Consider the following 27,247-nt stretch of genomic DNA (forward strand, 5'->3'; position numbering starts at 1 on the left):
GCAGCTGGTCCAAGATGAAGCCCACAATGTTGGACCCTTCTAGGTTCACCCATTTCAAACTTCCATAGCATAAGTTGCAGTGGCCCTCAGTTTCCTCCAAGGCACCATTCAAGGTGCCGGTTATCACTTTTAAATAACTGCATGTCACAGGACTGGGTGATTGACAGATGCCTCCTGACTTAAATTACAAAGCTGGGATGACTCTCATGCCCTGGTTGACATTGCTAGTAACATGTATTCATTAAGGAAATTAGATTGTGATCCTGGGTCAAATTATTTCTCTGCAGACTCTCTTTGCGCAAAGATCTGATAGACCACCTTCATTCACCAAGGATGTCCAAGAGATGAAATATCATGATAGGTTATTAATATAATGCAAACAGTTATGACATACTTTGCTCATCCATCTCAGGAAAATTCTGCCTGACATTGATGAGGAACTATAGCAGATCTGGATGTGAGAGGGATTTAAACTCTACCATTTGAAAAATCATTGAATAGTGGTAGACAATTCTATAATGCCTCAGATATTTAAGGAAACAACCATATTTGCTTAAAAACATGAATACTGAGCACATCCCTTTAAAATACTAACTTAAAAATTGAACTAAATTAAAAGGAATAAAATGAGAAAATTCCCTCCTTGTAATAATGAAAACATCTTTATGAAAAAGATTCCCATCAAATCAGGGCACTGGACATCACTGAGGACACTTTGAAAACACGATAAACAAAGACTGGAGGATCGTTGCTGACCACAGGTAAATTGTCATGTAAGGTCCTGCCTCACCAGTCTTCTCAAGAAAGCAGAACTCTTGAAACAATTATTGTTTCAAAAGTAACTTTTATTGAAAGACAGTGATAGCAAAGGAAATGTAGGAAGGAACTGAAGTTTCCCACTCAAAGCGTTAGGCTAAACTGCTACAAGCAAAGCCCCTCCCAATGTCCAGTTCAACATTGTGCCAATCCCAAGGAGCGAAGATGTTTTGAGAACCTCAGGTAGAGATGGTGATAACTGTCAACTCCCAGGCAGTTCAATTTCACTTTCTCTAGTGGTGAGATAAAGCAGATGGCTCAAAGCACATTCCTTCCCCCGCCCTAAAATGACCTAAGGCACATTCCTTCCCCACTCCCTTTTTCCCACAAGGTACAGCAAAGCAATGCAAATGAAACCCTGCACAACCCCCTCCCCAAGCGTCCCCTTCCCACCAGAATGGCAGCATCCCAATAGAAATCTATGGGACCGGACATGTAACCAATTGCAGCACATGAGAAGGAATTTTTTAATGGACATGTTCCTCCTTCTTGTCAACTTTTTTTTTTAAAAAAATCAGATTCTAAACATGCCTGAAAGACAAATATAAATGAGGCATTTATATTTGCCTTTGCATTAGTTAGAAATTCTTGTTTCTTACTATATTTTCTCTACAATTCAGATCCGGCCTCAGTAGAATAATGTAGCATTTGGGGAAAAAGATACAAGCCAAGAGAGCAGCTCCAGAGGCCAAAATGGAGAAAATCTCCACAGCCATCATGAATTTCCCTTTGGTGCTCAGGTAGGTGGGGAGGAAGGAGATCCAAACACTGCAAAAGACCAGCATGCTAAAAGTAATGAACTTGGCTTCATTAAAACTATCAGGCAATTTCCTAGCTAGAAAGGCCACTGTGAAACTGATGAAGGCCAAAAAACCTAAGTAGGCAAGGATAATGTAAAACATTAAAGCTGAGCCTTCCTTGCATTCCAAGATGATTTCTCCAAACAAGGAGTGAAAGTCACAGCTGGGAAATGGAGGAGAGGTTCCCAGCCAGGTGGCACAAAGAAGTGCTTGGATCAGGGGACAGGCTATGACAATGGAGTTGGTCAGTGGTTTTCCTAAGAGTTTCCTTGTCCTGTTCCCTGGCTTGGTGGCCATGAAGGCCAGAACCACCATAACAGTCTTTGCCAACACAGAGGAAACTGCAAGAGAAAAGAGAATGGCAAAGGCAGATTGTCGTATAAGACAGGTGACCTTCCCAGGTTGACCAATGAAAAGGAAGGAGCAGAGGAAGCAGAACAAGAGGGAGACCAAGAGGATGTAGGTGAGATCTCGGTTGTTGGCCTTGACAATTGGTGTGTCATGATGTTTATAGAAAATCACCAGGACTGCAGAAGTGATTACTGAGAGAAAAAGAGCAAGAGAAACTAAGGTGTATCCCAGGGTGTCTTGATAGGAAAGGAAGTGGATCATCTTGGCAATGCATTGGTCCTTGTCTGTGTTGGGAAATTGGTCTTCTGGGCAGGGTTCACAGCGACCTGCATCTGAAATCAAAAGTCTTTGTCTAAGGATTCCTTCAGCAAGTACCATGCAGATTATTCCTCCCACATAAATGATATGAGTGTTGCCATTTTGCTGTTGACCTACCTACAAAGGGAGTAATGTCCTCCTGGAGCTCCGGGTGGCCCCTGACCTGCGCTTTTTCCACCGTGACCTTAAGACATGGTTATTCCGCAAGGCTGGATTGGACTGAAGGGGTTTTTAAGGGGAGTTTTAATGGTTTTTAACACTTAATATTGATTTTATCTGTTTTTATTGCTGTGAGCCACCCTGAGTCCTTCCAGAGAGAGGGCGGCATATAAGCTTAATAAATAAATAAATAAATAAATAAATAAATAAATAAATAAATAAATAAATAAATAAATAAAATGTCCCCTATGCTATTTATGGGGAATTAAAAAGAGCAAATAATCCTTTGTTTATGATGATCCTGAGAATGGATTAGCCAGAGACAAGGATTTATCCAGTTCCAGCTGTCCTTTCACTGTGCATTTCCATTTCCACTGTGCATTTCCAGGATGAATGTCCTCTTTCCCTGGCAGGTCTATTAACTCAGAGGTTGATAGTGGTGACAGAAGAAGCATAATATAAATAATAAAAATTAAAGCTTGGACCACACACCCCACTTCCTCACGAAAGAGTGGAAGGCGCTTTTTCCAATAGGAGGTTAGAGTAGGAGTGGAAATCCAAGTTGGACATTCATAAATTCTGCCCTAAAGCTATCCTGCATGGAACTGCTGAGGATCGGGAAAGGTGCCTCTGTGGCCAGGGCAGTTTATATCTGTGAACTGAAAGCTTTTGCTGAAAAATATGGTTTCATGTCAATCTTCTTAAAATGACAAAAATGACTTAATGAATGTCTTCTTTGATCCTGGAAGATCTATATTTGAAGTCCTGTTTACCTGTTTGATTAGAAAAGGTCCCTTCTGGACAAGCCTCACAATGGTAGCAGCAAACCTGCTTTCCCTCTGGAACTCTTCTCCTCTCTCCTGCATGGCACCTCTTCATGCCACACCTGGCAAAGGGCACCTTCTGAAAGAGAAAAAAGAAATACTTGAGATGGCCTGAGCAATGAACCTGCTGCATTTATTCTTTTCCCCAATCCTATTTCCCTTCCTTATTCCTTCTTCTATGTTCAGATTCTCTTCTAAAGAAACATATTGCCACTGTCTATCAGACATCAAGAACAGTCCTGAGGGATTCAGGCCAGTGGCATTCCAGATACACCCATGAATGTGGGAGATTGAAACTGGAGACTCAGCCTGCAGAGGAAGTCTTGTGAACTCTTGTGACAAGAGAATTTCTAAAAGAAAGAACTGTCAGGATACAACTGAGAGGAAGTGATTCTGTTGCTTCTTTTTAATTGCATCCTGTGTTTCAAGCAGAAGTCAATTCCAAGTCTAATTGTTTGTGGAATGGCATAAATTAGACCTCAAAGGTGTTGTGTGCAAAGCAGATTTTTCACCAAATGCAATAATTTCTGATTCAATTGATCATTTTTCAAGTTAGAAAGATGTTCTGCATCTCAGGAAGAGAATGACTCTTTCCCTGAACTTACAACATTTCCTTGCAGCTCACCTTTGTGCCCCAGATGATTCCATCAGAGTTAATGGTGAAATCTTGGCCTGGGGGAGCTTTAGGATTTACTTGCCCAACTTTTATGGGAACAAAGGATCGATTGGGGAGGAGAATCCAATTCAAAAGATCATAACGAGCAGATTCCAGTCCATCTTCTGAAAAGGAGACCTCATCTCCAGCACTGTTGTTGAACTGCACATTCCTCAAATAGGCAAGAATCTGAAATAAAAGAGACGTTTAGAAATAGGAGTATTTAGTTAGAGCTACGGTTATGGCCCTCTTTATGGATTACTGCCGTGTTGTGGTGAAGGGGCTTGTGTAGCTCAATGAAGCTATGAGCTATGCCATGCAGGGTCACCCAAGATGGAGAGGTCATCATAGAGAGCTCTGACAAAACGTGACCCACTGGAGAAGGAAATGGCAACCCATTCTAGTATCTTTGCCATGAAAACCCCCTTTTGGTAGTACCAAAAGGCAAAAATATATGACGCTGGAAGATGAGCCTCTCAGGTCAGAAGGTGTCCAATATGTTATTGGGGAAGAGCAGAGGGCTAGTCCTAGTAGTGCCAGAAAGAATCAAGCTGTTGTGGTCCACCAGCAGCCTGCGGAACTGGCAGTGGATTCGGACAGTGATGAGGCTGAGGAAGAACATGGGCCAGTCCTGGAGGCTGGGGAAGGCCTGGATGAGGGCTCTGTGTCAGAGGCAGAGATGGAGCCAGGGCCATCGGGAGTGATGCACAGACTTCAGAGCCTCCAGAGGCTGACAGTAGAGAGGCAGAGGAACAGGAGGAGCCTGTTCCTAGTGCATGTATGAGAAGAACTGCCAGAAGGCAGGAGGAGCTAAAGCAGAGAGGACGACTTGGGAGTAGGGCCAAGAGATGATTGGCCCCTCTCATGAGGCTTAAAAGACCAGCAATGGCTCTTGGCCCCTTTGCCGGAAAACAACTGTTGAGAAATTTGCTTCGTGTTTGGATGTATTTCTTTCTTGTCAGCATCTTCGGTTCCTGAACTGTTGCCAAGAAATGCATTTGGCAGTTTGCCTAATTATCCCAAGGTCAGAGATAAACTGAAGAATGGTGTTTTGAGAACTTTACTTTCAATTTAATTGATTATACGCTGAGAATGAGTTAATTCTCAGCTATTTTAATAAAATCTGTTCGTTTTTTGGAACTGTTTTGTATTTAATATTAACTATGTGGGCCTGGGTGACAACAGAAGTGACTGGGCCAAAGCAGTGGTGAAATGTAAAATTTGTTACTACCGGTTCTGTGGGCGTGGCTTGGTGGGCAGGTAATGTGACTGGGTGGGCGTGGCCAACTTTTTTTCCCTTACTTTTAAAACAATTTTTTCTACAACCTCTTCAGCCGAAGAGGTTGCAGAAAAAATGCTTTTAAAAGTAAAAAAACCAGCCTCTGATGACCGTTCAGCTGGGTATGGGGAGGGGGGTGTGCAGGGATTTTTCCTACCGGTTCTCCGAACTACCCGCGGCCATTGCTACTGGATCAGGTGATCCGGTCCGAACTGGGAGCATTTCACCCCTGGGCCAAACCCAAAAGGATGCTCAACTGTGGATGTATCTGATAGTGAAAGCAAAGTCCAATGCTGTAAATATCTGTACTCCATAGGAACCTGGAATGTAAGATCCATCCAATCAAGACAAGCTGGACATGGTCAAACAAGAGATGACAAGACTGAATATCGACATCTTAGTAATCAGTGAACTAAAATGGACAGGAATGGGTGAATTTAATTCAGATGACCATCAGGTATACTACTGTGGGCAAGAATCCCTCAAAGAAATGGAGTAGCCTTCATAATCAATAAAAGAGTAGGAAAAGCAATACTGGGATTCAATCTCCAAAATGACAGAATGATCTCAGTTTGAATTCAAGGCAACCCATTCAACATCACAGCAGTCCAAGTCTATGCCCCAACCACTGGTGCTGAAGAGGATGAAGTTGACTGGTTCTATGAAGTCCTACAGCACCTTATAGAATTAACACCAAAAAATGATGTCATGCTAATTTTGCAGCTCAAATGCAGCAGCAGCAGCAGCCACAAGCGCACGCACAAGTGCCTTCAGCCGGTCAACAGCAAGCACAGCAAATACCACAGGTATTTTTACCGGCACAGCCAGCATACCAAATGCATGTTCCTCACCAGGCATTTTCTGTTGCTCCACTAGCTGGTGATTCAAAATTAAAGATGTCAGAACAGAATTATAAGGCCTGGGTCAGTGAGATTGAATTGTTATTTCACAGAGAAGGCACTCACTGTGCCTACTTGTAGCAGAAGGTCACCTTCTGCTCCAAGTAGCATTTTCTTCTGAATTTGCAAGCTCTAAAAAAGTCCTCCCAGAACCTTCTGAATTTGTAACGCTTGGTGCAAGGCCAAAGTTTTCACAAACTGCCGAGCATATTTCCTCCCATGCAGAGAGAGAAATAATTCATTATTCTCCTCGAAGCTCTGAGCTCACCCAGCATGAGAAAGCTATAAAAACCTATCATAACCATATAAAATTTTATGAACATGAGCTATCCCAGGCACAAATGGATTTATCTATGCTTGAGCAAGATGAGAGACAGTCTAGTGACTTTAAAATCTCTACAAGCGCCATTTTGGTTCCTTCATCTTGAAGATCGGGCTTGTAGCCATACAAAATGAAGAAAGGAGTCTGATTCATTACACTGCTCCAAGTAGCATTTTCTTCTGCTCCATTTTCTTCAGTAGAATACCTTACACTCACCTTTCCACCTTTCACTGCATTTTTTTATTTACCAGCTGAGCTCTATTTTTGAACTATAAGACTTTCCGTAGTTTGCCAAGAATCCTTATCTCTGATGCTACTACGCATGTCCATCCACCCACATTCCTTTACACACTTCTTCCTTTGTTCTCCTGCCAGATAGGTCCGGCAGGAGCGAGCTTTGCCAAGATGTAATTACTTAGCTAGTGAGATGTTTTTTATTTTCTTTATAACAAATAAATGAGTTTTCTTAGAAGATATTTCTTCGGGTTTGTTTTCTTAAAGTATGCAACAAGGAATGGCCACGATCCGCCCCCTCTTAATTAAGGTGCAATTATTCCAGAGCCAGGATGGGATTAATCATCGCCCTGACACCTGGTAGCAGAGGATGGTTAAAATTATGGCTTTTTTCCTTGCTTGTTACTTTGATAAGACCTCTAGGCTAGATTAGCTAGATGATTGATTTGCGACTGAGGAACGCTAATTAAATTGCCTACTAAGATGCCGAAGAAGAAGAAAAAAGGCAAAATGAAACTAAGACCACTCTTCGTAAATGATTTGATTGATCTTTCCAATGAAGAGGTGGCAGAAAGAACTTCCAGAAAAGAACTTTTCAGACTTCCAGCCCCTTGCTTCAGCCACACGACCAGAACAAGAAGCCGTGGGAGAAGAAACGAAGGGAGATAAGAGAAAAATTGCTTTTGAAGATAATGAGCTACAACTGAGGTCAGTAGCATTTTCTTCTGAATTTGCAAGCTCTAAAAAAGTCCTCCCAGAACCTTCTGAATTTGTAACGCTTGATGCAAGGCCAAAGTTTTCACAAACTGCCGAGCATATTTCCTCCCACGCAGAGAGAGAAATAATTCATTATTCTCCTCAAAGCTCTGAGCTCACCCAGCATGAGAAAGCTATAAAAGCCTATCGTAACCATATAAAATTTTATGAAAATGAGCTATCCCAGGCACAAATGGATTTATCTATGCTTGAGCGAGATGAGAGACAGTCTAGTGACTTTAAAATCTCTAAAAGCACCATTTTGGCTCCTTCTTCTTCAGAGCCAAAAACACTCCCTCTGGTGGATTTTGTGTCAGGCCAATCAGAACAGAGAGCAGTGCACACGTCACACAAAGTCCTCCCTTCTGAGATTACATATGCCACGAAGGCACAGAAATTATCTGAGCTGCCCGAAACTAAAGGTGCAGCACCATCTGCTGGCCAAAGTAATTTACTAGAGAAAGCTGAAAGGCAACGTAGTCTACATGGACATTTTGAAGTATTGCAACAGATTTTAGCAAACATGTCCTTAACTTATTCAGATATTCAGGCTGCAACGCCATAAGTGTCTCCACAGGCCCAAACTTCAGCACCCCCTGGTGGTGCTGGTGTCCTTTTAGATGGAACAGCAATGCAGCAAAGGCAAATGACTGCGTCTCCAGCAGGTCATGCTAATATTGCAGCTCATATGCAGCAGCAGCAGCCTCAGCCACAAGCGCACGCACAAGTGCCTTCAGCCGGTCCACAGCAAGCACAACAAATACCACAGGTATTTTTACCAGCACAGCCAGCATACCAAATGCATGTTCCTCACCAGGCATTTTCTGTTGCTCCACTAGCTGGTGAGTCCAAATTAAAGATGACAGGACAGAATTATAAGGCCTGGGTCAGTGAGATTGGATTGTTACTTCGCAGAGAAGGCACTCACTGTATGATGTTTTTATCCTCCTGCTCAGCCATGGACTCCTGCAATAAGAGACTTAGAGACTAGAGCTTGCACAACATTATTGATGTCCATGGATACTGAACTGCAGGTCACCTTTCCGCCTAATGCAACAGCCCAACAAATTTGGGCCCAATTGGAAAATTGCTACAGGCCTGTTTCACTTGAATCTTCATGTTTACTCATGTCTGAGTTCCATGGTTCGAGATTGAAACCTGGAGGACATTTAACCAAACTGAAAGGAATCAGAACAGAATTGAGAGAAAGAGGCTATAATATTGATGATATTCAAATGATCAGCATTATTATTAACTCATTGAATAATGAATGGAAAGATGCCATTACAAAGATTAACCAAGTGCCTATTGCTCAACGCACAGTGGACCATGTGTGCAGACTTTTAATTGAAGAAGAAGCACTCATGTTAGCCACGCCACATTTGAGAGGACCACCCGCATCAAGAGCTCCAGCGAGGCGTCCCTTCCGAGGAAGAGCCTTCGTTCCAAGGATGCCAAGATGCTACATTTATGATCGTATGGGACATGCCACCCGGGATTGTCCCCAACGAGTTCCAGCTCCCGTCTCGTACCAGCCCAGAGGAACAGATTCCAGAGGAGGCAGAGGCAGAAGACAAGGTTGTCGTGGTCCCAGGCATGATCCACAAGCTCCACTTGCCACATTGGCTTTAGCCAATGATCCACAACCTCATTCAGAGTACGACAGACGACTCCTGTGGACTTTGGACAGTGGTGCAGCATTGCATGTTACCTACAGAAAGGAACTTTTCACAGAGATGCAGGAGCCTGAACCTGAACTACGTGAACTTTTATTCTTTATTCTTCGGGTTTGTTTTCTTAAAGTACGCAACAAGGAATGGCCACGATCCGCCCCCTCTTAATTAAGGTGCGATTATCCCAGAGCCAGGATGGGATTAATCATCTCCCTGACACTTATTATCATAGGGGATTGGAATGCTAAAATAGGAAGCCAAAAGATAACTGGAATAACAGGCAAGTTTGGCCTTGGAGTACAAAATGAATCAGGGCACAGGCTGATGGAATTTTGTCAAGAAAATAGGATGGTCATAGCAAACACTCCTTTCCAACAACCCAAGAGATGACTCTACACATGGACATCACCAGACAGTCAACACAGAAATCAAATTGACTATGTGCTCTGCAGCCAAAGATGGAGAAGCTCTTTACAGTCAGTAAAAACAAGACCAGGAGCTGACTGTGGCTCAGATCATGAGCTTCTCCTTGCAAAATTTAGGCTTAAATTGAAGAAAGTAGGGGAAAGCACTAGGCTACTCAGGAATGAACTAAATCATATCCCTGATACAGTAGAGGTGACAAATAGATTTAAGGAATTAGATCTGGTAGAAAGAATGCCTGAAGGTCTATGGACAGAGGTTGGCAACATTGCAGAAGAGGTAGCAACTCAAACCATCCCTAAGAAAAAGAAATTCAAGAAAGCAAAATGGTTCTCTGAGGAAGCTTTATAAGTGGCTGAAGAAAGAAGGGAAGCGAAAGGCAATGTCAGGCCTGGAAGCCATCTTTTGTATTAGGCCTTCAGACCTGCTACATTTACTACTGTGGGAAATTGGGAGGGGGGATTGTATGGAATATGGGTGATGTATAGTAATAATAACATTCCTTTCTCAAGAAGTCAAGGACAACTTGCCCTGCACCTCGAAGGCTGGAACTGAGAGGCATCTCCGGTTGGAACAATGTTTGATTGGACCATGTGATGGACTCTTGGGGGTGCTGGGCAGGAACTTGAACTTTTCTTTCGGTGGAGAAAACTTGGAAACTTTCAGATTCGAGTTTTCCCAGATGTCCCAATATGACATCTCTAATTAAATGCAATTTTGAGGAAACTCAAGCCTTGGAGTTTTCATTCATTGGGGGTGTTACTTGGAACCCTGACAGGCAAGGGAGAAAGAGAAAGATACACCCAATTGAATGCAGAATTCCAGAGAATAGCTAGAAGAGATAAGAATGCCTTCTTAAATGAACAGTACAAAGAAATAGAATAATAAAAAAAAAGAATTGGGAAGAACAGAGATCTCTTCAAGAAAATTGGAGATATGAAGGGAAAGTTTCATGCAAAGATGGGCATGATAAAGGACCAAAATGGCAGGGACCTAACACAGGCCGAAGAGTTTAAGAAGAGGTGGCAAAATTATACAGAGGAACTATACAAGAAGAAGCTTAACGTCCCTGATAACCACAATGGGCTGGTCATTGACCTCGAGCCAGAGACCCTGGAATGTGAAGTCAAATGGGCCTTAGAAAATCTGAGCAACAACAAGATAGTGGAGGTGACAATATTCCAGCTGAGCTATTCAAAATCTTAAAAGAGGATGCAGTCAAAGTGCTACACTCAATTTGTCAGCAAATTTGGAAAACTCAACAGTGGCCACAGGATTGGAAAAAGTCAGTTTACATTCCAATGCCAAAGAAGGGCAATGCCAAAGAAGGTTCAAACTACCACACCATTGCACTCATTTCACATGCTAGTAAAGTTCTGCTCAAAATCCTACAAGCTAGACTCCAGCAGTAAGTGGATCGAGAACTACCAGAAGTACAAGCAGGATTTCAAAGAGGCAGAGGAACTAGAGATCAAATTGCCAACATACGCTGGATCGAGGAGATTCAGTTAGGGAGTTCCAGAAAAACATCTACTTCTGCTTCATTGACTATGCTAAAGCCTTTGATTGTGTGGATCACAACAAATTGTGGCAAGTTCTTTAAAATATGGGAGTGCCAGACCATCTTATTTGCCTCTTGAGAAACCTATATGCGGGTCAAGAAACAACAGTGAGAACTGGTCATGGAACCACCAATTGGTTCAAAATTGAGAAAGGAGTTAGGAAAGGCTGTCTATTTAACTTATATGCAGAGCAGATCATGAGAAAGGCAGGGCTAGATGAATCACAAGATGGAATTAAGATTGCTGGGAGAAATATCAACAAACTGAGATATATAGAAGATACCACTCTAATGGCAGAAAGTAAAGAGGAACCACAGAGCTTCTTGATGTGGGTGAAGGAAGAGAGTGCAAAAATTGGCTTGAAACTGAACATTAACAAAACTAAGATCATGGCATCCAGCCCTCTCAATTCTTGTCAAATAGATGGAGAAGAAATGGAGGTAGTGACAGATTTTATTTTCCTGTGCTCCAAGATCACCGTAGATGGGGACTGCAGCCAAGAAATTAAAAGATGCTTGCTCCTGGGGAGGAAAGCTGTGGCAAATCTAGATAGCTTACTAAAAAGCAGAAACATTACCCTGCCACCAAAAGTGCGTATAGTCAAGGCTATCTTTTTCCCAGTTGCAATGTGTGGCTGTGAAAGTTGGACCATAAGAAAGGCTGAGCACCAGAGAATGGAGGCCTTTGAACTCTGGTGCTGGGAAGACTCCTGCAAGTCCCTTGGACTGCAAGGCAATCAAACCAGGGAGTCCTAGAGGAGATCAACCCTGACTGCTCTTTAGAAGGCAAGATCCTGAAGATGAAACTGAAATACTTTGGCCACCTAATGAGAAGGAAGGAGTCACTGGATAAGAGCCTAATGCTGGGAAGGATTGAGGGCAAAAGAAGAAGGGGACGACAGAGAATGGGGTGGCTGGATGGAGTCACTGAAGCAGGAGGCATGAGCTTAAATGGACTCCAGGGGATGGTAGAGGACAGGAAGAATTAGAACAGTGGGACAAACTATGGACAAGGAACTATAAATTTACAACAGCAGTCCCCTACAAAGAAAACCTCTATAAAATGATTTATAGATGGCATTTGCCCTCTATGAGATTGGCCAAAATGTACCCAAATTTATCCCCCAAATGCTAGAGATGTAACCACAAATTTTGAACATTCCATCACATGTGGTGGACGTGCCCCATCACAAGGAAATATTGGTGCAAAATTCAAAAATGGCTGGAAGAAATTAAGACCAAAAAAAAAAAAAAAAGATTTGAAACCAGAACTATTTTTATTAGGAATACTGGACTCGAAAATGAACAAAAAACTTCAATACATCACACTACACATACTCACTGCAGCAAGAATCATATTTGCACAAAACTGGAAACAAAATAATTTACCTTCAGACAAAATAGCAATTAGAAAAATTCTTGAATGCACAGAAATGGATAAAATGACTATGGAGCTAAAAGAGAGGGATGATTCGGACTATTATGAAGTATGGAATAACATGTATAGTTGGTTTGAAAATAGAAACCAAAACAGGAAATGTTTATCTTAGTACTGATGAAACCTAAATTGGAGTAATTGAAAAACATTAAACAAAGAGATGTGAATATAAATAAATATAAGTCGGTAGACAAGAATAATGAATACTACTATATGGGTTAATATATACATTGATGTAATGATATTATACTACTATCAAGAAGTAAATAGATATGATAGAATAGAGAACCACAAAAGCAAAATACATATGCCAATACAGAAAGCTGTAAAATAAATTTAGATGGCATATATTGTTTGCTTTGTTTGTTTTTATGTATTTGTGGTTGTTTTTTAAGTTGTTTTTAAAGACAAAATTGTTTAATAAAAATTATTTTAAAACAACAACAACGGGTCTTATGGACAGCTCCTTTGTTTCCATCTCTTCCCCCCCCCCCAAACTCTTCCAACAAAACATTATTCTTAATTCACATTTTTCTAATAATTGTTTTGAATATGCATTGATATAATAACCAGAAGATATTTAATCAGTAATTGAAGGAATGCATATGGGAAGCTTCCTCTCTAAGGAAGCCACAGAAATTACCTGCCATGACTGGAGATTTGAGATCCTCTTTCCAAGCCTCATCATGGTCGGTTGGGCTCTGGATGCAAACATTGCATGTAAAGCGTGTGCCACAGCATAAATGGCATTGTAGATCTTGTAACTTTCACCTGTCATGCTTATTTCAAAAACGTAATCTGGCAGATTCTGCAAATTCTCCTTTCCTGTACATTGTTTTCCCCCCTTTGGAGTGATATTGCCTGGTTTGTGGAGTGTGCAATGAAAGACAGATTCCCACAGTTCTGGGGGAAAGACATCTCCTTGGGGGCTCAAGGGGTCTAAAGACAGGAGGAAATGGCTGAATTCTGAAACATCCCGGGTGTGGTCCCTGAAATGCAGGATTCCATGGAAAGGCTTTAGAAATGTTTTTTCAGATTCCTCCAGACTAAGTTTCCAATGGGAAGTTAAGATCCAAACATTCTGCAATGTTCTGTTGCTCAACGTTTCATGGCAAGCTAAAAGTGTCTGTACAGTGTAAGTACAACCATAGTTTCCAAACAGAATAATCACTTCAGTTTTTATCCAAGTCTGTAACTTGAGAAGCATTTTCTCTATTCTAATCTGAAGATCATCTATTTTTAAACTTTCAGTGAACACCAGGCAGATCTCCTTCTCCTGGAGCATTGGCGTCAGAATTGAAATGAAACGTTCTCCCCTGTCATCTTGAGGGGCCATAAGACCAACCCAGTTCCACTGGAAATAAAGGAGCAGCTGCACTAAACCCACATACTGAGGAGATTCCTTGGGATTAATCCAGAAGAAGGAAGGATAAAACCTTCTCTCTTCCTGAGAGAACTCAAAGCCAACACCGAGCTGAAAAACAATGAGATTCATCTTTCAAAGACAAAGTAAAGTCTTAGGGCAACTTTAGGAGTCACCATTGTGTGGATTTTGCTCCATCAGTCAACCTGGCAAGCTTCATCTCCTTCCCTTCTTAGGGAGAGCCACCACTTACACATCTTGACTGATTGTGATATGTCAGAAGACAAGAGAAGAACCCAACAACCTGATACAGGAAATAAATGTCACTAAAATGATGGCTACCATTTTATGAAGAATAAACAGAGAGTCAGAGGCTCATGATGTGCCTCCCCCAAACTACCTTTAATTTCCTCTTGGCTTATGTGTGTGTTTTCATCTTTGAATTATCCATATTGTATCCAGTGGAGCTCTCTTACCTGTGGGACCTTGAAGATGCTGAAGATGGAGGCCATCTGCCTTGAGAATATGGCACTCAGATCACCAATGACGGAGAGCAGAGTGTCCTGCTGGTCACATTTGTAACCTGGAACCACATGGTCTTGTGAGGAGAGCATGGAGAGGCTGTTTAAGGAAATAAGTACCCCAGTCTGGAAATGTGCATAGATGTGGAAGCCAAGGGTGATGTTGGGGAGCAGAAGAAAATCCTTATTGACCTCAGAGACAGCAAACATCAGTGCAAAGAACTGCTGGTAGTAACTGGTGATGGGTCTGTAGTGAGCAAAACATTGGCAAATATTACAGGAAATCTTGTGCCTGGCTGTAGAACTTGCTTTACTGTTTGGGGGGAATTTTGGGGGCCGAAACTCCCAAATTTCATTGGGGTTGGGTTTCTTTCAAAGGATTTCCCTTGGCTAAACTTGGATGACTTTGTGAGAAAGGAGACAACCCTTTCCATAGGTATTATGGACTGTTTTATACTCTCTATCATCCCTGCCATATTCACTCTGCTGCAGTGGCTGTAATCCTTTCCAACTGCTCCTTTTATAATGTAATTATTTAAGGTCTGTCCTTGAGCAGCTTCTTCAGGTGTGGTAAAGATTGATGAGCACAGAACTACAGCGAGGTCACCTCAGAGATTTACTGAAGGCCATTATTCATGAGAAATGCTGATTCCAGCACTGAGAGGAATCTTTGTAACTCCTGAACACTTGAAGAGTGCTGAGTTTTTATTTGTATTTTCTACCAGAATTTACTGGGGAGATAAATATAATAATTTGACTAATTCATTAAGACAGCACAGCTTCCTTCTTTATTTTTGTTGTTTATCATCTTCCTGGTGAAGCGATTGAGAATTCCAACCTATTTGAAGAGCTTGCTACTTTATGGAGAAAAGCACAAAATGTGAACTACACCAGGACAGTACAAATAGTAGAAGTATTTTTTTTTTGAAAAAAAGGCCCTGAATGTCAAGCAAAGAGAATAATTATCTGCATGTTTCACATCCAGCTGAAACTTACCTAATAGCGGGATTATGATTCACTGTATTAAACTCTTGGACATCAGACGGGTACATGTCTCCGAAGGGCAAATTCCCACCAATAATGAGATCACCAGGCCTGTAGAAGATTCCATCTAAATCGATATAATCTCTGAGCTCACAGATGGTTTGCAGCCTCTTTGCTGTAGTTGGAGCCAGGAGCCAGAAGAGCATCAGGATCAACAGTTGCATGACTCCTGCCTGGTCATTCTTATCACCTTCCCTCCTAGGATAGAAATCGAGGTTTATGCAGAAACTGATATGAAGGTTGCTCTTGAAATCTCACTGGAACGTTAGCAGAGCAGACACCACCTCTGCCACCTGGATGGCATCAAGAGAAATTTATATCAAAAATGCTTCTTTTTACCTGTGTTTGGGCTGTGACCAAAGAGGAAACAAAGGCATGTGAGTCTCTTCAAACCCAGGAGTGAGCTCTCTGCAAGGCAGGCTAAGGTGACACATTCTGCCTCCTCCCCCCAGCTGGAGAACTCAGAGATATTTTTAAAGCAGGTTTTATCCTGGAAGATCTTTGTGTCTGAAATCCACAGGGGATGCATGAAGAATGACTGTTCTTCTGATAATTGCAAGGAAGAGCCAGTGTCTATCCCCTTAGCAACAGCTTCTCTTCATGCAGCAGAATGAAAAACATCTTTGTGTCTCGTAATTCCCAGAGCAGATGGAGTCATGGGGAAGTTGTGTAGTTGACATACATGAAAGTGACCCCTGCACACAAGATGGATTTTGGCTTATGCCCTAGTTGGGTCAGATCATAGGAGTGCTACTTCCCAAAAATGGCACGAGGCAGAAATGGAGTTTGAGGAAGTATCTCAGGATATTAACTGCAATTTTTTTTGGCAAGACTTGCAAACTTCTGTTGCTGTAGCCTAAGGGTAGCAATTGTCATCTGGGTGTCTCTTTGGGTCTTTTGGGGTGCTGCTCCCCAAATTGCCAGGTCTGAAATTCTTTTCCTACTGAACCAGTAGGAATCATTGCCACTGTACCAGCCTTCCTGCTGCAGGGAAACCTCCCTGTCTGAGCCTCTGGAGGGCATTTCTCAGTTGACTGTGGGGTTCCCCAGACCTTATGGTCTTGAGCGATGTCCATTTGCCATCCCTGGGGCAGGCCTTAGAGGCATCTCAACATGGCCACCATCATTCTTGGCTCAGCTCAAAACTGACCACTTCCAACCTGATCTGAGGAGGAGCTGTCCTTGTCATCTTTGTCCTGGCCAGATCATGGCCTGATGACTTTGAGATTCTTTTCTGCTGCTCCTCTCTGCAGGGAGGCTGGATCTCTTTGACCAGTCCACTCTTAGTGACTAATGGGGTTCCAAAGGGAACTGAGGATTATACCCCAGACTCTGCTGCATGGTCCTTCTGAGCCTTGGCCACTTCCAATGGGATCTGAGGGGGAGCTATCCTGTTCCCGTTTGTCCTGGTCAGATCATGGCCTGATGACTTTGAGATTCATTTATGCTTCCCATCTCTGCAAGGAGGCTGAGTGGCTACTTGGGCAGCCTCTTCATGGGTGGTGGCTTGCAGGTGAGCCCTCCCTCTCTCCATGGGCCCGTCTCAGCACCCCTCCTCCTCCTTTTCCTCCTCCCCCACAGATGTCTCCAGAGCTGCCACCATTGCTGCACCTGAGTAAGGCTGCCCTCTTGGCCTGCATCTGCTTCCTGGGCATGCTCTACATCCCCTGCATGAGTTTATAGATCATTTATCCGAGCATGTCCAGCCACTGCTGCTGCTGCCCATCGTCATGTCATAGGTGCGCCCTTCCAGGCCTGCATGGTGGACTGTGGCACTGGGTGAGCCCAGAAACGCAAAGAGTGAGACAGATAAATGGGCAGGTGGGCCTGTCGCTGACAGTTGGTTTCCAGCACTGGAGAGGGTGAGGAAGGGAAGTGGTCAGACTGCCGCTTCCTTTCAGTGGGTCACATGGAGAGAGACAAGGCTCCTCTTGCCCTTTCTTCCCCCCTCACTGGGCATGGCAGAGCTTCCTGACCCTCACTTAGCCACCAGCCACCTTTACTGATGCAATTTGGGGGTGGCAGGTGAGGAGGACTGGGGCAGGGGAGAAAGAATTTGCAACTCCCAGCCTGACTGGCTTCTTCCTGGCAACTCTTTCTCTGCTTTGCGGGGTCGGACGCCAAAGACGAGGTTTTTGTGGGCCGAAGAACTTGCCTCACCACCGCCCAGATGCCCTCACTTCCCCGAAACATTGCTTTGCCTACTTGATTTCCAGCTCCGTCACGTTTCTCACCATTGTGTGCAGGGAAACAATAGTGTGTGGGATTAAAGAAAACAAAAGTTCAATAAATCAATTCCATCTTCTCATGAAAAAAGCTCTCATGAAGTTGGAATTGATTGAGTAATTTTTTTTTAGTCCCACAAACTTGTTTCTCTGCACACAATGGTGAGAAACGCAAGAGAGAAATGCGACGGAGCTGCAAATCAGGTAGGCAAAGAAACGCTTCGGAGAAGCGAGGGCATCTGGGTGGTGGTGGGTGGGGCAAGCTCCATGGCCCTGGGCTGCAATGGAGAAACAGGAAAGGGAACACCCAGAGTGAGGGAAGGAGGCCTCTTTCACTGCTCCTCCTCCTCCCCTTGTGCTGGCTGCTCCATTTCCCTTTCCTCCATTGCAGTGCAGTGCCCAGAACCCTTTGATAGTGGGGTGCAGGGATTTAACAACCAGTTCGCCCAGGGTCAGGTTGGCTTCTCGCAGGAGGCTCAGGATGGGCCATGCCTCCCATGGGATGGTCCATGCTTCCAACAACAGTATTGGACCCGTGTCCCTCCTGGCTCGTTTATTCGGCTCGGGAGGTTACACGAGGCTGGATCCAGGCAGTGATTAATGCATCCTTGGGTGAGGGAAGCTTCCATACCACCTTGAAAGAGGCGGTGGTGAGGCCCCTCCTCATGAAACCTGCTTTGGACCCAGCTATTTTAAACAACTTTCGTCCTGTCTCCAACCTTTGCTTTGTTGTGAAGGTTGTTGAGAGCGTGGTGGCACGTCAACTCCCATTGGCCCTGGATGAAGCGGAGTACCTGGATCCGTACCAATCGGGTTTCAGGCCCAGGTACAGTATGGAGACGGCATTGGTCGCGCTGGTGGATAATATCTGGAGGGCCCGAGACAGAGGTTAATCCTCTGTCCTGGTCCTATTAGATCTCTTGGCGGCTTTCAATACCATCGACCATGGTATCTTGCTGCGACGCCTCTAGGGGTTGGGAGTGGGAGGCACTGTTTTATGGTGGTTCTCCTCCTACCTCTCAGAACGTTCGCAGGTGGTGTTGGCTGGGGGACAGAGGTCGTCCCCGAGGCCCCTCACTTGTGGGGTGCCCCAGGGGTTGGTCTTCTCTCCTCTTTTGTTCAACATCTATATGAAGCCACTGGGTGAGATCATCCAGGGTTTTGGGGTGAGGTATCATCAGTATGCTGATGATACCCAGCTTTTTATATCCATCCCAAACCAACCCAGCGATGCCCTCGACATGATGTCTCATTGCCTGGAAGCGGTGCGGATCTGGATGGGGAGGAACAGGCTTTGGCTCAACCTTACTAAGACCGAGTGGCTGTGGGTACCAGCATCTTGGTCCGATCAAGAGATCCCATCTTTGGTCATAGGGGATGAGGTGTTGCCCCCTGTAGACAGGGCGTGCAACTTGGGTGTCCTCCTGGACTTGCGGCTAAACTTGGAAGATCATGTAATGGCCATAACCAAGGGAGCATTCGCCCAGGTTCGCCTGGTGCGCCAGTTGCGCCCCTATTTGGACCTAGATGCCCTACGCATGGTTACTCACACGCTTGTCACCTTCCATATTGACTACGGCAATGCCCTCTACATGGGACTGCCCTTGAAGACCACTCGGAGGCTTCAGCTGGTGCAGAATGCGGCCGTGCGGGTTGTGATGGGATTATCTTGACACTCCCATGTTATACCTCTCCTAGCGACTTGTACTGGTTGCCGGTTGCCCTCCGAGTGAGATTCAAGGTGCTGGTGATTACCTATAAGGCCCTATATGGCTTAGGCCCGGGTTATTTGGGGATCCATCTGCAGCCAGCAACAGCTGCCCATTGCCCGGTACGTTCCCACAGAGAGGGCCCCCTCAGGGTGATGTCGGCCAGACAGTGTCGGCTGGTGACCCCCAGGGGGAGAGCTTTCTCTGTGGGTGCACCTACCCTTTGGAGTCAACTGCCCCTGGAGCTCCGGGTGGCCCCCGACCTCCACTCTTTCCGTCGCAACCTGAAAACTTGGCTGTTTTGTTTGGCTGGCCTGGACTGATGGGGTTTTAATTTTTAACTTGTTAGTCTTAATTGCACTTTTATCTGTTAAATTATGAGATTTGGATTTAATTTTTAACTTTTTCATTAGATGTTTTTTACTGTTGTGAGCCGCCCTGAGTCTGGCTGGAGATAGGGCAGCATATAAATCTCATAAATAAATAAATAAATAAATAAATAAACAAACAAACAAACAAACAAACAAACAAACAAACAAACAAACAAACAAACAAACAAATAAATAGCCAACCTGACCTTGGATGAACCGGTTGTTAAATTATTTGAATCCTACCATGGATCAAGAGACACCTAGAGCTCTGCTGAAGAAACCTGAGGGATGAATCTGATTGAACAAGAGTTAGAGCAGGGATGTCAAACTCGATTTCATTGAGAATTGGATCAGAATTGTTTATTGCCTGAGGGGGGCAGGGGGGGCATGGCTGGGTGGTTGCAGTTGTCTGTGTGGGCGTGGCCAAGGCAGGCATGGCCAGCTTGACATTCCTCACATCGGGGGGTGGGAGGAGGGACCAGAGTGCGTGCCAGACATTCATCCACCAGAGGAGCCTCACTGACTGTCTTGGGCCATGGGGGACAGCCCTGGATGGCAGCATGGGCTGCCTGGGGTCCTGGGCAGCAGGAACCTGACCCTTGAGCTCCAAGGGCACTGGGAGTCTGCAGCCCAGCCCCACTTCCCCAATTGTATGCCTGGGCCTACTTGCCTCTTGCTCCAGGCTGCTGCTGGGATTATAAATGCTTCTTTGAGTGAGGGTACCTTTCCCGCCGCCTTGAAAGAGGCAGTGGTGAGGCCCCTCCTCAAGAAGCCATCCCTGGACCCAGCTATATTAGTTAACTACCGTCCGGTCTTCTCTTTGTGGCAAAGGTTGTTGAGAGTGTGGTGGCACGACAGCTTCCCCTGTACCTGGATGAAGCTATCTATCTGGACCTGTACCAGTCGGGCTTCAGGCAGGGGTACAGCATGGAAACGGCATTGGTCGCATTGGTGGATGATCTCTGGAGGGCTCGGGACAGGGTTTGCTCCTCTGTCCTAGTCCTATTAGATCTCTCAGCGGCTTTTGATACCATCGATCATGTTATCATGCTGCAGCGGTTGATGGGGTTAGGAATGGGAGGCACCGTGCTATGGTGGTTCTCCTTCTTCCGCTCCGACTGTTTGCAGTTTGTGTTGGCAGGGGGGCAGAGGTCGACCTCGAGGTGCCTTGCATGGGGGGTGCAGCAAGGGTCGGTCCTCTCCCCCTTCTGTTCAACATTTATGTGAAGCCACTGGGTGAGATCATCCTTGGTTTTGGAGTGAGAGTCCATCAGTATGCTGATGACACTCAGTTGTACATCTCCACCCCAGACCACCCCAATGATGCCCTTGATGTGATGTCCCACTGCCTGGAGGCCGTGCGGGTCTGGATGGGGAGAAATAGGCTCAGACTCAACCCTTCCAAGACCGAGTTGCTGTGGCTTCCGGCGTTCCGATATAGTCAGCTGGTGCCATCGCTGACTATTGGGGGTGAATCTTTACACACACAGAGAGGGATCACAATCTGTGTGTCCTCCTGGATGCACGGCTGTCTTTAGAAGAACATATGACAGCCGTGGCCAGGGGGGCTTTTTATCAGGTTCGCCTGATCTGCCAGTTGCGGCCCTTTTTGGACCGGGAAGCCTTACGCACAGTCACTCATGCCCTTGTCACCTCCTGGCTGGACTACTGTAATGCTCTCTACATGGGGCTCCCCTTGAAGAGCACTTGGAAGCTCCAACTGGTCCAGAATGTGGCCTCGCGGGTGGTTATGTGCGCGACTTGTTGCGCCCATGTGACACCTCTCCTGCACGAGCTGCACTGGCTCCCAGTGGTCTTCCAGGTGCGATTCAAGGTGTTGGTTACCACCTTTAAAGCACTCCATGGCTTAGGACCTGGGTACCTTCAACACCGACTTCTGCCACCAATAGCCTCCCACCGGCCAATTCGCTCCCACAGAGAAGGACTCCTCAGGGTGCCATCGGCCAACTTATGTTGGCTGGCGACACCCAGGGGAAGGGCCTGCACTGTGGGAGCTCCTGCCCTGTGGAACGAACTGCCCCCGGAAATACGCAAGATCTCCGACCTCCGTGTGTTTCGTTGTGCCCTTAAGACCTTGCTGTTCCGCCAGACAGGGCTATCTATGTAAATGATTTTAAATTGGGTGTTTCAAAATTTGGGTTTTAAATTCGGGCTGAAATTGTTTAATACTTTTAACTATTTTAAAACTGTTGTTTGTACCTTGTGTTTTTAATTGGCTGTACCCCACCCCGAGTCCTTCGGGAGAAGGGCGGTATATAAATTAAATTATAAATAAATAGATAAATAAAAAGATTTTGTCATTGTGCATGAAGGTTGGATGGGAAGGAAGAGTCTCAGTTTGAATCCTAGCAAAAACAAGCACTGTTCCTGATTGGTTCTTTCAGAAGTGGAATTTTTCATCTTTGGTTCAGCATGACATTGAACTGTAATGCTTTGGATTCTTATTCACTCTAGGATCTTCCGGGACTAATAGTTTCTGCTCAAGGAGCAGAATGGTATCTATCTCAAGAAAGAAGTGTTCCCGCTTGGAGAATAGGTCAATCACAGTGCAGATCATGGCTAAATTTTGGAGGGAGTTCCTGTGGTCCATTGGGTTATCCCAGGGCCTTAGCTTGGTCTTTCATCCGAACACCAATGGGAGGATAGAGAGACTGAATGCCATAGTAGAAGAATGCCTGAGGTGTTACGTGAACTACCAGCAGTCCGATTGGGCAGACCTCTTGCCATTCGCCGAGGTCAGGTACAATAATGCTGTTCACAGTAGCATGGGACTAACTCCTTTCAATGTAGTAAGTGGTATGGACTTCGTCCCAATGCCAGAACACCCAAGGGATCCCCTTCTTCAGTCAGTCTGACAGATTGGCTGCCAGGGTTCCAACCAAGGCCCTAGTAAAAGCAAGAGCCTCAAGCAAAGTTTCAAGGAAAATCCAGTTGTTTATTTGGAGTGTCATGTCGGCACTGACCAATTGAAGCCAACTCAATGTCAGCATTCCAGAATGTTCCAACTCCAATTAAAAACTCCAAGACAATCTTCATCTCAAAATCTTCATTTATTGGAATAGGTATACTGGCACATCTGGGAAAAGCCAAATCTGAGAGTTCCAGGTTTTCCCTCAATAAATCAAAACCCCATATCCAGCCCCTGCATCCATCAGTCCATCACATGGCCCAATCACCACCTGTCCCAACTTAAGACACCTGTGCAACCACTCCTCCTCCAGATGCAGAAGCACCATGACCTTGACCAAAAAGAAGAATGCTATTATGTTTAACAAAAATCAGTCTATCAAATCCCCCCTCCCACTTTCCCAAGCACAAGAAGGTGGCAGTGTGGAAGCTTCTGGTTAGGTTAATATGGCTTCTGGTTAGGTTAATATGGCTTCCAAAGCTGAAACTCTGACTTCACTCAATTCGCGCCTTGCCTCTGACCCTTTTTACCCCTCCCTCCAAGGTGTGTCATCAGTCACATTCCCCAACAAAGCAATTTCACGGGTCGTAGAAGTCACCCCCTCTGGCCACTACTGGTTTCAATGGCGATGGCCTTGACTTTGGCCGGCTAGGTCTTTGTAAATGTTCTGTCAGGTGCAAAACATATGGATCACACATGAATTTCCAACTAGACTGATTAATTACTAATAATCCAAACAGGAACTTTCTCAACTAATGTTTAGCACTATCTTGGTATTAGATAAGGGTTAATGGAATTCATGAGGAATTGGACTTAGTTAATTTATGGTTATGTAGACACTCTAGGCTGATTGCTCTTTTGACTCCATGCCCAGGTTCTGCCACTCCTCCAATAGGTTAAGTTTGTTAAATAGAACAAAATGGAACTGTGGAGAATCTCAGCACCTATGTGAGCAACAGAAATGATAGAGGCCAGAGTGATGGAAATGTGGAGGCAGAAAGTCTTCTATTATGGGGAACAAACCTACAGGTGAGAGATACCCAGCATGAATTCATCCTTGAAAGATGGGTGTGTTCATCCACCTATGAATGATTACTTGGTTTGGCTAATATTCAAGAAACAATTCCTGGGTCCTACCATACTGGACAATTTTAGTGGAACTTTGATAAATCCTGATTTCTGTGAAAGTTCAGGCCTTTAATGGGATGGAAATGGCATGAGTTGAACTTTTAAATGAACTTTGTAAGGAGCAGGATGAGGCCAGGGCATCCATTCTGGCTCAACATGACCTCTTGGTGATCTTTAATGTCATCAACCATCAAGCACGGACAGTCAGGATTTCAGGAAATACAAATGAAAACAGGCTTATTGGGTGCTAATGGTCTCTACAACAATCTGATCTATTAACATCAACATTGTCATCATCAGCCCCTCTATTGTGTCTGACCCTTGGCCACTCACAACCGGTAGACCAAACTTCATTGTTGTGAGTGGAAACTCCACAGGACACAGGAGTTCCAAAGCTTTCTGCAATGCTACATAGACCACACAAGGGGCGTAGAATGGATGACTTTGTCAAATGGCTGTATGGCACAATTACAGAAGAGCCATTTTCTAAGTGACCATAATTAAATGGGATCGCTGGTGGCTACTTTCAAAATCATGCTGGAAGTGTTTGCTAAGTGAAACTGTTGCAAGAATTATGACTTCAGTTTTTGTATGCTTTACAAACCTCCAAATGTTGTCAATGTGGTAGGCTGCAAAAGTACTTTTTCATCATCATTGCTAAACAAGAACTAATTGTAATGTTTGTGTGACTATTACAACTGCTTAATCCTTCGGGCCTCCTCCATCCGAAAGCCACTGTGGAATGAAATGCAGGATCGAAAACTAGTAATCAAATCTTATTGGAGAACAAACCACTGCCACTATCTAAGATGAGCTATGAATATTCTCTACTGTTTCAGGCTGCAATGTTCTTGCATTAGGGCTATTCTTGAATACCCCTTGATCTCTGCATCTGGTCCAAAATGAAGAGGTACTCACAATATTGGACAGTTTTAGGTCCACCCATGTTAGACTTCTGTTGCCTGAACTGCAGTGGCTCCCAGGTTCCTCCAAGGTACCATTCAAGGTACTGGTTTTAAATAACTACATGTCACAGGACTGGGTGATTGACAGATGGCTCCTGACTTTAGTTAGGAAGCTGGGATTACGGTCCTGCCTTGGATGACCATGCTAAAAACATATACGCATTAAGGAAATTAGATTGTGATCCTAGGCATGAGTTGAATTATTTCTGTGCAGACTGTTTATGCACACTGATCTCGTAGAGCACCATGGTTTACCAAGGAAGCCCATGAGATGAAATGTCACAAGAGATGATAACACACTGCATTCAGTTATGACATACCTTGATCATCCATTTCAGGAAAATTCTGCCTGACATTGATGAGGAAATACCGTATTTTCTGGCGTATAAGACGACTGGGCGTATAAGACGACCCCCAACTTTTCCTGTTAAAATATAGGGTTTGGGCTATACTCGCCGTATAAGACTACCCCTCTTCCAACGCACACCAAATAAAAATTAAAAAACATCAAGTGGCTCACCCACAATGTAAAAGCAGCTGTGCTAGACCCAAAATGGCCCCTGCAACAAGCAGGAACCTCACACAGCCACAAAAAGCCCCCCCAAAAAACTTTCACACTTTACACACACAAAATTCCACATACAGCTTTGTGAGATTTTGTGTGTTTGTGTAGTTAGAGTGAAACACTACAGAAACACACTAAATCTCAGAAAGCTGCACAAATATTATTTTATTTTATTTTATTTTTATTTTTATATGAAAGCTAAATTTAAAACTTCCTAAACTTTAAATGGCTAGGTCTAAAAAAGAACAACTAAAAAAAAACCCAATTGACTATTTTTTTGAAAGTTCCCAAAGGGGAAAAAAACTTACCCAATAGAACAGGGGTCTCCAACCTTGGCAACTTTAAGACTTGTAGACTTCAACTCCCAGAATTCCTCAGCCAGCTTTGGTTTGCTGGCTGAGGAATTCTGGGAGTTGAAGTCCACAATCCCTGCTTGCTTGATTGCAGGCAGGGAGTTGCTTGCTGATGGAATGGATTCAGGCAAGCGAAGCAAGGCAAGCGTTGCGACTAGCACCTGAGGTAAGCAAGCTGGAGGGGGAAAACTTTTTTTCTTTTACATGGCTTTGGCAATCCAAGGTGAGTTGCAGGCAACTCAGCTGGGATCGTCAGAGCTGGGATCGCCAGAGCCATGGTCCTGGCAATCCCAGCTGAGTTGCAGGGGACTCAGCTAGGATCATCAGAGCTGGATCGTCAGAGCCATGTGAAAGGGAAAAAACTTTTTTCCTTTTACATGGTTCTGGCGATCCCAGCTGAGTTGCAGGGGACTCAGCTGGGATTGTCAGAGCTGGATCGTCAGAGCCATGTGAAAGGGAAAAAACTTTTTTCCTTTTACATGGTTCTGGCGATCCCAGCTGAGTTGCAGGGGACTCAGCTGGGATCGTCAGAGCTGGATCGTCAGAGCCATGTGAAAGGGAAAAAACTTTTTTCCTTTTACATGGTTCTGGCGATCCCAGCTGAGTTGCAGGGGACTCAGCTGGGATTGTCAGAGCTGGATCGTCAGAGCCATGTGAAAGGGAAAAAACTTTTTTCCTTTTACATGGTTCTGGCGATCCCAGCTGAGTTGCAGGGGACTCAGCTGGGATCGTCAGAGCTGGGATCGCCAGAGCCATGTGAAAGGGAAAAAACTTTTTTCATTTTACATGGTTCTGGCGAACCATGTCTGGGCTTGTCAGAGCTGGGATCGTCAGAGCTGGATCGTCAGAGCCATGTGAAAGGGAAAAAACTTTTTTCCTTTTACATGGTTCTGGCGATCCCAGCTGAGTTGCAGGGGACTCAGCTGGGATTGTCAGAGCTGGATCGTCAGAGCCATGTGAAAGGGAAAAAACTTTTTTCCTTTTACATGGTTCTGGCGATCCCAGCTGAGTTGCAGGGGACTCAGCTGGGATCGTCAGAGCTGGGATCGTCAGAGCTGGGATCGCCAGAGCCATGTGAAAGGGAAAAAACTTTTTTCCTTTTACATGGTTCTGGCGATCCCAGCTGAGTTGCAGGGGACTCAGCTGGGATCGTCAGAGCTGGATCATCAGAGCCATGTGAAAGGGAAAAAACTTTTTTCCTTTTACATGGTTCTGGCGATCCCAGCTGAGTTGCAGGGAACTCAGCCTGGATCGTCAGAGCTGGGATCGCCAGAGCCATGTGAAAGGGAAAAAACTTTTTTCATTTTACATGGTTCTAGCGAACCATGTCTGGGATCGTCAGAGCTGGGATCGTCAGAGCTGGGATCGCCAGAGCCATGTGAAAGGGAAAAAACTTTTTTCATTTTACATGGTTCTGGCGAACCATGTCTGGGATCGTCAGAGCTGGGATCGTCAGAGCTGGGATCGCCAGAGCCATGTGAAAGGGAAAAAACTTTTTTCATTTTACATGGTTCTGGCGAACCATGTCTGGGATCGTCAGAGCTGGGATCGTCAGAGCTGGGATCG

The 27,247-nt window shown here is 44.6% G+C and overlaps 1 protein-coding gene across 1 annotated transcript; it reads right to left on the reverse strand.

Annotated features, from left to right (window-relative positions):
• Positions 1-1,394: 1,394 nt before the first annotated feature.
• On the reverse strand, positions 1,395-18,787 carry LOC139312652 (extracellular calcium-sensing receptor-like). The gene is made up of 6 exons (XM_070937609.1): positions 18,678-18,787; positions 15,389-15,634; positions 14,348-14,639; positions 3,963-4,112; positions 3,273-3,347; positions 1,395-2,213 (listed from the first exon to the last, which is right to left on the reverse strand). The coding sequence occupies exons 1-6, from the start codon at positions 18,785-18,787 to the stop codon at positions 1,395-1,397; spliced, it is 1,692 nt and encodes a 563-aa protein (XP_070793710.1).
• Between the last annotated feature and the right edge of the window lie 8,460 nt (positions 18,788-27,247).

The sequence above is a fragment of the Pituophis catenifer genome, unplaced genomic scaffold (genome assembly GCF_029215685.1).
Source record: "Pituophis catenifer annectens isolate HBS135680 unplaced genomic scaffold, rPitCat1.0.hap2 SCAF_1, whole genome shotgun sequence".
In the NCBI taxonomy this organism is placed as follows: domain Eukaryota; kingdom Metazoa; phylum Chordata; class Lepidosauria; order Squamata; family Colubridae; genus Pituophis; species Pituophis catenifer.

What these genes read in the sequence shown, in the direction of transcription:
- LOC139312652 (XM_070937609.1), bottom strand. Translation starts at nt 18,787, where the DNA reads ATGTTGAACAAAAGAGGAGAGAAGACCAACCCCTGGGGCACCCCACAA. An exon ending in ACCTGCGAACGTTCTGAGAG is followed by an intron (nt 15,635 to 18,677) that starts GTAGGAGGAGAA and finishes TTTCTATCCTAG; the next exon opens with GAGGGAAGGTGATAAGAATG. An exon ending in AATCATAATCCCGCTATTAG is followed by an intron (nt 14,640 to 15,388) that starts GTAAGTTTCAGC and finishes TGCTCACTACAG; the next exon opens with ACCCATCACCAGTTACTACC.